This window comes from Cervus elaphus, chromosome 27, assembly GCF_910594005.1.
Source record: "Cervus elaphus chromosome 27, mCerEla1.1, whole genome shotgun sequence".
Classification (NCBI taxonomy): Eukaryota; Metazoa; Chordata; class Mammalia; order Artiodactyla; family Cervidae; genus Cervus; species Cervus elaphus.
Genome location: NC_057841.1, coordinates 40,009,283 through 40,023,757, shown reverse-complemented (window position 1 = coordinate 40,023,757; position 14,475 = coordinate 40,009,283). Strand labels below are relative to the sequence as shown.

Genomic DNA, 14,475 nt, shown 5'->3' with positions numbered 1-14,475 from the left:
ATGCTGGAAGACTCCAGAAGCTGGCGGAGGTAAGGAATGGGTTCTCCCTCAGGGTCTTCAGAGATGCGGCCCTGCCAATCTCCAGCTTCTAGCCTTCTGTGAGTGGATAAACTTCCACTGTTTGAAGTCACCAAGTTTGTGGTAATTTGTTACAGCAACCTCAGGAAACGAATATAGAAGTCACTAAAAACTTGCCCTGCTACCAACATTTACCATTAAGAGGCAAAAAGATATAGATGACAAAGATGGCTCTATATGTGGTAAGTCCCATGTATGCTCCCACCTCACTCTAAATGAACTTTCATCACTAGTTGTGCTTACCTACTCTAGAAATTTCTTCATCGAGACCATTCAATTTCTGGTCAAGAATGGCTGAATGAGACTCCAAATTGCTCATGTATGCCTGATACTTCTGAACATCTGCTTGTAAAGAAGCTTTCAGTTTTCTCAATGACTCTAGACGATTCTTTAAAAGAAAAAAAGATATGTAGTTATTCTTGTCAATAATCATTCCATACTTTACTTGAAAGTAAAGCAATACTCAAATTCATCTTTTTTTTTTTTAATACATCTTAAAGAAAGGTAAATTAGAGTTTTCTTTTCATTTTTAGAGGGAGTCAAAAAGAACTAAAAGGGGAGTTTACTGTTATTACCCAATTGAGAGGAGTACTTTTCAGAAGCCAATCTGGGATAGAAAAAGTCAAGGGCCAGATTGAAAAAGCACAAACATTTAAAAATCTGTTATTTTATAGAACATTTCAGTATCATAATACACAAAATAACATTAGATATCAGGATATCATCATTTAGCTTTTAGAAAGCCCTCAGGATACAATATATTATATAATATATTATATAAACTTGTTAATTATCATTCTCTTTCCACTGACTACAAAGTTGAGGGCCTCTTGTTGGTGCTCCCATGAGGTATGTAACATGGGGACCTTGTTCTAAAGATCCTTTAGGTCTGATGTAAGTAGATAAGATTCTTTCATCATATTCTGAACACCGTTAGTCCAAGACCAATAGATCACAAGGGAAAACAAAGCTCTAGGGAGACCAAACATGTTTTCATTAGGAGTTGTGGCCTGTATAAAAAAATCTAACTTTGAAGCTTATTTTGCTAATGCATTTGGTAATGCATTTGCTAATGCAAATTTCTGCATTTAAATGCATTTTGCTAATGCATTAAAAAAATTTTCTTTCTCTATATAGCTGTTTCTTTATGAAGAAAAGAGAGATCCAAGAGTGTCAGTAAGTGTGTAAGCCTATTGAAGATAAGCATGTTTACTAACCGGTTCTTTTTCTCTTTCTTGCTCCAATCTTGCAATTTGTTCATTCAGTGCTCTGTTTTTTGCTGCTAATGATTCCAGCTTGGAAGCATCTACGTTAAATAAATCCTCTGGAGAAAAAAAAACCCCAAATTTCATAAGGTCTCAGATCTGCCTAGGAAATTCTTCCCCAGATTTTTACCATTGCTCTCTCCCTCACTTCCTCTAGTCTCTACATGAAACCCTCTCAGTGAAGGACCTCCCACCATCTGTAAAACTGCAATCCCTCCCTGTGGTCCCCTGCACTCTCTGCCTCCCAGCCCTGCTTCAGTTTCCTCCGTAGCATTTACCACCATCTGACTTATTGTTCACTTGATTATTGTCTCTAATAGAATGCAAGCTCATGAGGGCAGAGATTTCCCTCACTCATTATTGTATCTCTGGTGCCGACATGGTGGGTGGCACACAGTATGTATGTAATAAATAGTTTGAATAAATGAATATAATTTATATGCCTGATATAACTGAAATACCAAAGAAGTCACTAGTGCTTTTGGTTTTAGATCACTATGAATTTTCCCCTTTAAAAAGAAACCCAACATCATATACTCTGCTTGCTCCCTTTCTCATGTGGACACACTCGTCCTCACTATTCCTTAGGGAGGTATATCCCATGGATATGCAAGAGAATGCCTTCTTTTTTTGGGCTGAGAGTGGCAGGGTATCCTCCTATTCTGAATGATTCTAGTCTTTGGAGGATAGCTTTACACAGCTTAAACTGATCTATTTTACCTACCACTCTGGCATTTTATAAATGACTATTATAAAAAAAGAAAAACGATGTACAATACCTCTGGAACATTTTTAAAAAGTTAGTCAGTAAGTTCTGTATGTCACTAGATCATAGTTAGAGTGCAAAAATAATTTCTTTCTTTGAAAATACAATGGCCCCTTAGCTTCCTGACATGAATTATGGGAGACCATAGATCTTTTCACTAACTGGTACTTTACTTACTAAAATAATAAGGCAAGGACATCCTTTATTTCTCTTCACCAAAGAAGCAGTTATAATAAAAATCAGGAGGTATCTAAGTACATTCAAAGTGAGGCACTCATACAAACATTCGGCATAGTAAGATAAGCTACACACCAGCACGCTAGGAGCAAATGCACTTACTCAGCTTGGACTGCAGCTCTGCATTCATCTCGTCAAAGCTGTCAGCGCCAGTCATGAAACTTTCATAGCATTTTATGGTGTACTCCAAAAACAGCTGGTTGGGTAAAGCAGATTTAAAAACTCAAGTCAGGAGTCTCTATTTAGTTTGTTTCACTTTTCTAAGTGAAAATTTAAATATGAATTAAAATAATGAAAGTCAGGAATACCAAGTGGTCACATGAACTCCTGTAAATGAGACACAAAGCTAGGGAATATCATTAATTATGCTGCACAGATTTACTCAGTCTGCTACTTCTAAAGTGAATAATGAGGATTAAAAGAACACTTAAATTTGAATAAAGGTGTTATTTAGTAAATGGTTAAAAAAAACACCCCACAAAAGCCCATATCTTCAGAGAAGGGTTTTGAGAAGGTGAGATGATGCTTATTAATGCAAACATAAGCATCTCTGGGGATAATCTAACCTATGGAAAATTTAAATGAACTGCTAATCATTGAAATCTAATTAATCTGACAAGATTTGGTTATGAAAGCCAGAACATAATTAACAAAGGCTATAATTTACACTGTAACTTCAGGTTAAAAAAATGGCATGGTTAATGGAGATTTGAACAGTAGAATGGAGCACTCGGTATTTATCCAAGGGAAAGTAACACTCCATTTTGCAGTTCTGAGGTGTTCTGGTCACTAAGGATGTATCCTTTGTTAGGAGGCAAGGAGAGCTGATAAGAATTTTCCAGTCAGATGAAGTCAGCATCCCTTAAGACAAACCAATTCCCTTTGCCCTGATGCTCTGCTTAGTAAGCAACCTTCTCATTACCTGGTTGATACGGAAGGGGTACCCTGAATGGGTGGCATGAGTATTCCTGTAACTGGAAAGATGGATCACTGGGGGGAAATAGATTTTCATTCCTCTTCAGGTGTGAATTTAGTAAGAGTGAATCAGTTTTCTTAAGTTTGGTTGATTTTGATTCTGAAGGTTAAAAAAAAAAATTGAGTCTCTAGATCCACAAAGCAGAGACTCAGAACCTGGTGAAGTTGGGTATTTTGGTAATTCTTTTAAATTAAATTTAAAATTAATTTTTAATTTAAAATTAAAATAAATTAAAAATAGTACTTTATAATTTCCAAAGTGCTTCTTCATATATATTGTCATGTGAAATAACAGCTAAGATAGCAGGAATAACTTTGACTCATTTAATCTTTAGGATGACTATCAAGAAATTAATATTTAATTAGTTTAGTAGGTATTATAATTTTATTTGGGTAAAAACTGAGGTATAATAAATTTAGTCTAGCAAACATATTGCAACATGGGAGGAGAATTCTCTCAAGAGGATCAGAGGCTTTCTAGCTGCTTTTCTAGCAGGGATCACTGATAAAGTATTAAGTTTAAAAAAACAAACAAACAACTTGGCAACACTACCATGGTAGTCAGTAAATTTACCTTTGAATTTGAACCATTCCCTAGGTAGTAATAAAAGATGAGGTTGAGGCTATTTCCACTTTCTTTTTATGACAAATGTTCCAGAAGGTGAAGAACAGAATTAGAACACAGAATGTTTATCTTTCATCTTAGGGACCTGCATAGTGATTGGTCTTTTATATAAGCTAGGGGAAACTGATGTTAAATCTCAATACTATAAATTTATTCCTTGGAGTGGGTGTTTGCTCCATTTGGAGAGGTAAATTTGTGTGTTTCAGGAAATAGGGCGGAGTTAGTTACATAGTTTAGGCTCCATTAAAGGACAGTCTGGGAACCAATTTAGACTATCTATTTTATCTCAGTCACTTTTAGAAGGGGCAACTATCCTAGCTAAAAAGGTCAAAACAAAACAAACAAAAAACCCACATGCCATCTATTTTAAGACCAGTCTTTTATGCTTTGTGTCCACAAAATAGATTAGAATAATGATGCCAGTATTGATTATCTTCATTCTAAAAGACAGGGGAGAAAAAGAAATATTATATCTATACATAAACAATAACATGTTATGTTTTAATTCTAATTGCCTTGTCTTTTTTACTTAACATTTTCAAATTTCTGTGCTTATTTATTTTTAGGAAATTATAGTGTGAATCCAAGAGTAAATCCATTGACTAGCATTTCCAAAAATCAATTTTAGATTTTCAGGAAGCAAAAAAACAAGTTCTACAAAAGATTATGTTAATTTCAATAATGACACACTTAGTTAATAATATCAGGTGACTAATGTTTATGGTAAAGTAAGGTACCTTATTATGCATAATTCCATCTTCAGTTTCTTCTCCCCAAGGCTGTCCATCATCAAATAAAGGTGAGCTTTCTTTCATGGCATTATGTAACTATTCAGTATACAAACAACATATTAAATTGATTAACTTTATGAGAAAAACACATTTTTCAAGTTTTGTCAAACTTGTTTTCAGTGTCATTTTTAGAAGCATTTACATTATTGCATGATAAAGTCTCTTGAGAGGTTATTCTTTTAAACCTTACAATATAATCCTTTTGACAGTTTAATAACTAAGTCCCTTAGGATTAAAAAAGGATGGGATCCATATTTAGTTCTATTCTACAAAGAAAAATATGCTTTCCTCGGGGTTCAGTTGTAAAGAACCCTCCTGCGAATGCAGGAGACCTAGGTGCAATCCCTGGGTCGGGAAGATTTCTTGGAGGATGGAATAGCAATCTACTTTAGTATTCTTGCCTGGGAAATCCCATGAAAAGAGGAGTCCATGGAGTCACAGAAGAGTTGGACATGACTGACTGATTAAACAATAATAGAGAAAAATATGCTGATCTTTTACACTGTTAGTAGCCCATTGAGAACATATGTATTGCTACACATTTTAACATAATTTTGAGAATTGAAAACAGAACTGCCATAAAAGCTAAGCCAGTAATAATTATTTCTCTTAAATGAACTTAATTTTGGTGCTCGAATGTTATCTACTGACTCCTTCAAAATGTTTAAGAATGTACCTTAGGTTGAATTCTACAATATAAAGTCTTCATTTAAACAAATATTTAAGCTGAAAGTGATAGCAAATAATAAATTATAGCAAAACATTCAGATGTTTATAATTAACAAGCCGGCAGGAAAATGCCTAAATGTTTTTAAGGCACAGAAATTCCACTTCCGAACATCTGTTTTTTTTTTTTTTTCCATTTATTTTTATTAGTTGGAGGCTAATTACTTCACAACATTTCAGTGGGTTTTGTCATACATTGACATGAATCAGCCATGGAGTTACACGTATTCCCCATCCCGATCCCCCCTCCCACCTCCCTCTCCACCCGATTCCTCTGGGTCTTCCCAGTGCACCAGGCCCGAGCACTTGTCTCATGCATCCCACCTGGGCTGGTGATCTGTTTCACCATAGATAATATACATGCTGTTCTTTTGAAACATCCCACCCTCGCCTTCTCCCACAGAGTTCAAAAGTCTGTTCTGTACATCTGTGTCTCTTTTTCTGTTTTGCATATAGGGTTATCATTACCATCTTTCTAAATTCCATATATATGTGTTAGGATGCTGTAATGTTCTTTATCTTTCTGGCTTACTTCACTCTGTATAATGGGCTCCAGTTTCATCCATCTCATTAGAACTGATTTAAATGAATTCTTTTTAACGGCTGAGTAATATACCATGGTATATGGAACATCTGTTTTATAACGTTTTAAAAATAAAATGAAAAAGAATTTGCTATAAAACCGAAAAATACAATGTATATCCAGTATGATCAACACTGGGCTCTAAAAAAAATGGACTATGTATTAGGAATATAAAAGAACAATAAATTTTCTTAGCCTAGCACTCATTTACAGGATTGCTGAGTGGGGATACTGTTCTGAGGCTAGAGTTGATTGTCCTATCTGCTCCTTTCCTGTTCCAAAGGCACTCAATCCCTTTTGTGTATCTAGAGTGGATGCAGGCAAGCTCTGTCAACTCATCCTTTACCTTTTCCTCACTTGACAAGGCCTCATGTGACAATCAGATTTAATTAAGACTGAAAGACATGCATGGCACAGACCAAGATGAAAAACAGAAAGATAAAAACAGTTTCTGTTGCCGTGTCAAAGGTCCTTGTGAGAACTCTTGCTACTCTGCAAAGTTCAAGGTGAGCCTTACAGAGGCACAAACAGATCCCCAGAACTAGAGAAAAAACTCTTCTACTACAAGAACTGAAAATTCTGAACTGAGATTTGGTTGAAAAAATTTCAATCTGTAATCATATAAACTAGAAATATGGACTTGAGTAAACTTCTCTTATGTAAAGGTGTTATTTACTAACAAACCACCACTCCTCAATATTATAAAATATGAGAGAAGAAAAGGACTCAGAGGAATCTGAGATAAATGTTCGGGGGAAGTTCCTACTGACATTATTTTGCTGTGTGTTTTTTTTTTTGGTTGTTGTTTGTTTGGGTTTTTTTGGGTTTTGTTTGTTTCTAGCTGTAAAACCTCATGAAAACAAATGATCTCCTTGCCTTTTGGATATTGCCCTTCCTCTCCTGTGGACCCATGTAGTAACATTTTGAAGAACATAAAACCAAACATGCTCTGAAAACTGACTCAGACTTGGAGCTAATTGGTAAAAGCAAGATTGGGAGAGAAAAAGAAATATTCTGAGGAGAGGGGAAAAAATCTTTCCTATGTATATATTTAAAATGAGAAATCAAATACCTTGATGCAGTCTATTAGCCAAACCAAGGCTGCCACAATGTGAGGCCATGTATGAGGGGCCCCCACTGTATACATGGAGCTTTTTGATAATGCAAAAGGATACCTATGAAAAATGAGAAAAAATAAGCTGGCATGTTAATAATGGCTAAATTAAGCAAGAAGTTACATTAAAAAAGTTCCAAGTATATACCAACAGTCTTGACTTGTTCAGAAGTAAAATATTTGTCGAGATTCTTTCCTTTGTCATCTTACTCTCAAAGGATTTTGTGTATTTTTTTTTTTTGAAGATTACTTTGTACACGTATCCCCTAAGTTGCAAAACTTGACTTACAACCAACAGGCTGGACTTCTCTTCTGAAAGATTATTTGTTCTCTCAAATGCAATGTACCCTAAATAAAACCATGTATGTACTTCTCCTCCTCAAATCCACCTCTCCCTGTGTTTATCCTACACAGGCTTTTCTGGACTCTTATCTCACTCCATTTTCACCAGGTTTTGACACCTATCCTTTCTGATCTATAAAATTCACAATATCTAGTCCATCCTATCTATTCCTTGTCACATGAGTAGTTGAGGGCTTTAGGATCTATCATCTGTACTTCAGTAATAATCCCCAAATAGTTGTTTATTTTTGCCTTTTCGATTGATCTTGCATATGTGACCCACAGGGGCCATCTTAAAATATACTACTTCTCTAACTCAAAATCTTTACACACTTATTGAGTTTCATTCTTTTCTGTGTTCCAATAATCTCTCTAGGCTAAAGAGAAATATAACATACAAACCCAAGATCTCTAAAGATTCTTGGAACCTCTTCTTCAAACTTTGTGTCAGGAAGTTCATATGAAGGGCAGAGGAAGCCATAAAGAAAAGTGAAGATCTTCAGGAAGTCTTTAACAGAAGGAGCTTGTAGAGATTTCATGGATACACTATATGCATAACCGTTTTCTGAAAGAAACTACAATGATTTTTATGAAATGTCAAATGTTTCACAATAGGAAAATTATTGAAAATTACTTAAAGAGAACACTCACAATTTACAATATTAAAGAATATAAAATACCTCACAGAGTTGTCGAATACATTGCTGAATGAATGCTTTGTCATTAAGTGGTCTTGGGTCCTTGATTTTTTCAGAAGTGGAAAATATACCAAACTGACTATTCCGGGATCCATGTCCACTAGTTCTGCAAACAAAATCAGTCAAAATTATTTCCTTCTGAGCTGAAGCCTAATTATTCCAAGGCGATCTTACATATTTACTCATTTGGCCACGCTGGGTCTTAGTTGCAGCATGTAGGATCTAATTCCCTGACCAGGGATGGAACCTGTGTCGGGCCACCTGCATTGAAGTCTTAGCCCCTGGATCACCAGGGAAGTCCCATGATTTTATATTTTAACATCAGCATCAAACATTAAAATTCAATTCTTCAGTTTTTATTTAAACAGATTTCTCTTATTCAAAGCAGAGAAAAGAAGAGCAAATAATGAAAATTAAAGTATAAAATGAGGCAGGAAGAAATACTCTTTTGGTGGTCTGCATCACTAACACACACATTATTCTCTAAAAATGTGTGTTCTGAGTCCGGCAGGTTCTTTGCACCAACCGTTTTCTAGGTCTCAACAACCCAGATCCTTTCAATAGCCTACTCACCCCTTCATGACTGCTCCTTTACTTCCAATCTCTTTATTTGCCATTATTTAATGTGAGAAAATTACCTTTGAGATGTTGAAATAGATTGTGTGTGCTTTCTTCATGAATGTTCTTGTCATGCGATATTGTGTATCTGACTGTGATTTACCATAAATAAATGTGTCACTACTTTTTGGTCATTAACAGCTATAACATTTATGCTCCATTCTAAGCGCCATCCCCCCAAACAAAACTTCCATTTGTTTAAACCTTTATAGTAACTCCTTTTGCTAATCTTTGTGGCCCAACTTACCTAACTATTCTAGTTTATTAAGTATACTTGGAACAATACTTTTCTTTACTGGACAGACTCCACAAAGCTGAGTTACAGTGAACATTGCTCTAATATCTCAACTCTGTTCATCAAAACAGAGTTTCTCCCTGCAAGTTTGCTTGCTGCTTTCAAGTTCTCTTCTGCCCAGGCTCTAAAAGTTCTTTAGCGTGGGCCCTCTTTCACTGCTACTCTGACTAATTAGCTAATTTTCTCCCTGAGAATTTGATAACTTGAGAATCACTCTTCTCCTTACTGCTAGTAGTTAATCTTTAATATGTATTATTCTACACAAACACTAATAGCTTTTCAAAAGCATTAATAGCTTTTGAAATTATAAAAGTATTTCCTAACCAATCAAAATACTGTATTACTCAACTTACAGTTTAAGAGCATAGGGTCTAGAACCAGAGTCTGTGGTTAAAAAAGCTATCTCTGTTACCAGTTGTATGACTTTGGGTAAATTACTTAACGTCTCAGTGCTTCAATTTCCTTATTGATAAAATGAAGACAATGACTATCTACACATAGGGCAGTTCTGAGGATTGAACAGAGGAGACACAAAATAGCACTTTTCTGGCTAACAAAAATTCTCAGCAAACATTAGATTTTATCATCATTATCCCCATTATCTCTGAAGTTCAGCTCTGAGATGAATGTTACATTATAAAAATTCCTTAAGATTTTTCAGCTAGAGTGAACACCAGAGACAGTTTAACCTGGGTTTATGACAAAGATTTCTCATAAGTTAACAAATACGTCATCTCTAAATGTTTTCAAAATAGTTAAATCAACACCTATCTTAAAGTTATATTTTAAATTTTGGTGAAAGTGGCCACAGGACTGGAAAAGGTCAGTTTTCATTCCAATCCCTAAGAAAGTCAATGCCAAAGAATGCTCAAACTACAGCACAATCGCACTCATCTCACACGCTACTAAAGTAATGCTCAAAATTCTCCAAGCCAGGCTTCAGCAATACGTGAACCAAGAACTTCCAGATGTTCAAGCTGGTTTTAGAAAAGGCAGAGGGACCAGAGATCAAATTGCCAACATCCGCTGGATTATCAAAAAAGCAAGAGAGTTCCAGAAAAATATCTATTTCTGCTTTATTGACTACGCCAAAGCCTTTGACTGTGTGGATCACAATAAACTGTGGAAAATTCTGAAAGAGATGGGAATACCAGACCACCTGACCTGCCTCTTGAGAAACCTGTATGCAGGTCAAGAAGCAACAGTTAGAACTGGACATGGAACAAGAGACTGGTTCCAAACAAGAAAAGGAGGACGTCAAGGCTGTATATTGTCACCCTGCTTATTTAACTTATATGCAGAGTACATCATGAGAAACACTGGGCTGGAAGAAGCACAAGCTGGAATCAAGACTGCTGGGAGAAATATCAATAACCTCAGATATGCAGATGTCACCACCCTTATGGCAGAGAGTGAAGAGGAACTGAAAAGCCTCTTGATGAAAGTGAAAGAGAGTGAAAAAGTTGGCTTAAAGTTTAACATTCAGAAAAAGAAGATCATGGCATCTGGTCCCATCACTTCATGGCAAATAGATGGGGAGACAGCGGAAACAGTGTCAGACTTTATTTTTTTGGGCTCCAAAATCACTGCAGATAGTGACTGCAGCCATGAAATTAAAAGACGTTTACTCCTTGGAAGGAAAGTTATGACCAACCTAGATAGCATATTAAAAAGCAGAGACATTACTTTGCCAACAAAGGTCCATCTGGTCAAGGCTATGGTTTTTCCAGTGGTCATGTATGGATGTGAGAGTTGCACTGTGAAGAAAGCTGAGCGCCGAAAAATTGATGCTTCTGAACTGTGGTGTTGAAGACTCTTGAGAGTCCCTTGGACTGCAAGGAGATCCAACCAGTCCATCCTAAAGGAGATCAGTCCTGGGTGTTCATTGGAAGGACTGATGCTGAAGCTGAAACTCCAATACTTTGGCCACCTCATGCGAAGAGTTGACTCATTGGAAAAGACCCTGATGCTGGGAGGGATTGGGGGCAGGAGGAGAAAGGAACGACAGAGGATGAGATGGCTGGATGGCATCACCGACTCGATGGGCATGAGTTTGAGTAAACTCCGGGAGTTGGTGATGGACAGGGAGGCCTGGTGTGCTGCGATTCATGGGGGCACAAAGAGTCGGACACGACTGAGTGACTGAACTGAACTGACTGAACTGACTGACTGAGGTTAAAAAAAAAATGTTTGCTTTGGAGTTGGGAATTTCTTTAAAAAAATTAAATTTATTGAGGTATAATTTGCTTAGAATAAAATGCACCAGCTTAAAGCATACAGTTTGATGAGGTTTGACAAGGAACACACCTGTGAAAATTCTAACTTGATCAAAATTAAACATTTCCATCATCCCAAAGTCTCATCGCTCTAAACAGTCAATCCTTACCTCACTCTAAACAACCTCTGATCTACTCTAGACAGAGCTTCTCAAAGTGTGATCTAGGGGATCTGAGAAGTCAAAACTCTTTTCACAATAAAATTAAGGTTCTTTTTCACCCGTTTCGTTCTCATTCTCTCTCTCCTGAGTGTACAGTGGAGTTTTCCAAAGGCTGGCTACATGATGTCAGATACTGCAGCAGACTGAGCTCAGAAACAGATGAGAATCTAGCTACCTTCTATGAAGTCAGACATTAAGAGACTGCAAAAATGTAAAACAATGTCACCCTTCTTACTGAAATACTTTTGTTTTTAAAAAATGTTTTAAAAAATAAAAGCATGTTATTTATGTTAACATGTAATGGGTTATTGTTAAACTCAATTAATAAATATTAAAAACTTCCCCCTCAGTTTCAATTTCTAATATAGTTAATATCTATAGATATGGCCCATAAAATAAGAGTCCATAATATTTGTTTTGTTGTTGTTCAGTCACTAAGTCATATCTGGTTCTTTGTGACCCCATGGACTGTAGCTCGCCAGGATTCCCTGTCCTTCACTATCTTTCAGAGTATGTTCAAATTCATGGCCATTGAGTCGGTGATGCCTTCCAACCATCTCATTCTCTGTCGTCCCCTTCTCTTCCTGACCTCAATCTTTCCCGGCATCAGGGTTTTTCCTAATGAGTCAGCTCTTTGCATCAAGTGGCCAAAGCACTGGAGCTTCAGCAGGATTCCTTCCAATGAATATTCAGCATTGATTTCCTTTAGGATTGACTGGTTTGATAATATTTAAGAGTATTAAAAAGTCTGTGACTAAAATGTTGGACTAGATGACGATTCCGAACGTTAAAATGCTCTGATCCCAGAGTGTCTATGTGAAGAATTTTCCATCAAGTATTCACTTGTAACAATGAAACAGTGGTCTGAATGTTCTGATGTATCTTTCAGCATCATTTAAGGCAAATATAACCAATTTAACCATTTAAAACAGAGGAAAACAAGATTAAAACTTTCTCTTAAAAGGGACCATGATATCTAATTTTTTGTACTTTTAGCATTTAACTCAATGTATGGCTATAAGAATCTTTTCCACTAAAATTAATAAAAAATATCATTACCTTTTACCAAATACAGAGGTTTTTCTTTCAGATGTGGGTCTGTTTATATTCAATTTTCCAAAGGTTGATCTCTCTTTGCTTTAAGAAAAGGAGAAAAACAAACTCTTCAAATGAATGGAAAAATATTAGTTCAAGAGACTTTTGGAAATATGTTACCCATTTCCTACAAAAATAATCCAAAAGCATGAAAATTTTCAGCAGCAATTACAGTTGTTATAAATGGGATAAGCTTACAATATAGTATATATTTGCTTAACTAAAGTGTTAAGAAGTGGGAAAAAATCCACATCTACATTGTTACTTTAATTATCTTAAAATATGTACATTTATGGATAACAACTTCAAAGGAAAATGAATAATTTAAAAATAGGTATTTTCAATCATAGACTGATAGTCACACTTAAATTTTGTTCTTTTGAGGCTTACTCTTTATTAGAACGTGGCTATACTCAAGAACATACATTCTGTCAATTACTGACCAAAAATATTGACAAAAAAGCAGTCTTTTACCTTCTGACACAATTTAAGGCACAAATCTTTTGCAGTAGTAATGTACAAAAGTACAAAAAATTTGATTTCAGAAGAAAAAAATGTATAAATATTTCAAATTTCTAAAAGTAGCAGAGGCTCATACAATGTAAATCTAAGTAATTTAAGAGCAATTAGCAAGTAACTTGTACCTTGGTAATATAAGATTGATACAACTCACATAGATTACAAATAGCCTTCTCTTAATTTTAAGAAAATCATTCATAGGGAAAAATTAGTTTATGATTGAAAGTTCTCCCCCCACAGTTGATTTTTTATTTAAAATGTAAAAAAAAAAATTTGAATCATAGTTGATTTACGATGTTACAGGTATACACCAAACTGAGTGTTTATTATATAGGGTTGGCCAAAAAGTTTGTTGGGATTCCTGTAATATCTTGCATATATATATGTATATATATATACATGCATATACTTTTTCAGATTTTTTTCCATTACAATTATTATACATTATTAGAGGATATTGAACACGGTAATAGCAAGTTCTTCTGGACACCTTTTTTGGACACCAATGAATCTCCAGGAAATAGTTCAGAGAAGCAGTGTTCTATAGGTGGCTCCTAAACTGCAGTTAATTGTCAGAGCAGAGAGATTGAGAACTGTGCTAGTTGAATAAACTGCAGTAAACTGAAAATTATAGCACAGAACCTGCTCAAACAAGCAGCTCTGAGGAAAGCAGGAAAATAAAAATGAAAGAGCACTGAAGGGGAATTGGCAGTCCCTTAGGGATTGCCTTACAAAGGATGTGGCTTTTGAGATTTAAGTATCAAATGAGATAAGACACAACACAAGTGTCGGGCCCACTCTCAGCCTTCATTGACTCCGAATCAGGTACCGCTGACAACAGACAAGATTCATCACAATATTACACTACATCTTTGCATTAACCACCTTTACAGATTTCTCTGCCAAGACAATAAGGCATGTGGTACTCACGTTTGAGGGGTATGGAGACCTGGTTTATTTAAGTCCTGGGATCTTAATTCCTGCATAGACAGGCGGCCAGCACCACCGGTGGAAACTGAACTGCGTTTCATGCTTATGACCTGCATTCATGAATTTGGTATTAAACAAGTCTTTCCAGATGTAGATGGTACATTAAACCTCAACTATTATCTTCATCCTCAAACAGAAAGGCAGCAAGTTTCATTGTTCCTTCCTGGGTTATCTTGTTCATGTAAGGTGAGGTCCTCATTTACAGGGAATATTTATCTATTTGATTTCCTTTAAAAATACTCAACACACGAAAATACTTACTAACTGCCTACCATGTACAAGGGAGTGTGCAAAGCAGTGCAAACAATAGAAAGGTGGAAA

At 35.8% G+C, this 14,475-nt stretch overlaps 1 protein-coding gene across 1 annotated transcript in view; it reads right to left on the bottom strand.

Annotated features, from left to right (window-relative positions):
- NDC80 (NDC80 kinetochore complex component) overlaps positions 1-14,475 on the bottom strand; it is a 35,404-nt gene that overhangs the window by 19,393 nt on the left and 1,536 nt on the right. Inside the window, exons 2-10 of the mRNA XM_043889101.1 lie at positions 14,095-14,204; positions 12,610-12,687; positions 8,183-8,306; positions 7,905-8,077; positions 7,119-7,221; positions 4,684-4,773; positions 2,449-2,542; positions 1,296-1,402; positions 322-466 (exon numbers count right to left, since the gene is read on the bottom strand). Of these exons, the coding sequence (XP_043745036.1) occupies positions 322-466; positions 1,296-1,402; positions 2,449-2,542; positions 4,684-4,773; positions 7,119-7,221; positions 7,905-8,077; positions 8,183-8,306; positions 12,610-12,687; positions 14,095-14,195 (1,015 nt within the window). The 5' untranslated portion in view covers positions 14,196-14,204. The remainder of the gene's footprint in view (positions 1-321; positions 467-1,295; positions 1,403-2,448; positions 2,543-4,683; positions 4,774-7,118; positions 7,222-7,904; positions 8,078-8,182; positions 8,307-12,609; positions 12,688-14,094; positions 14,205-14,475) is intronic.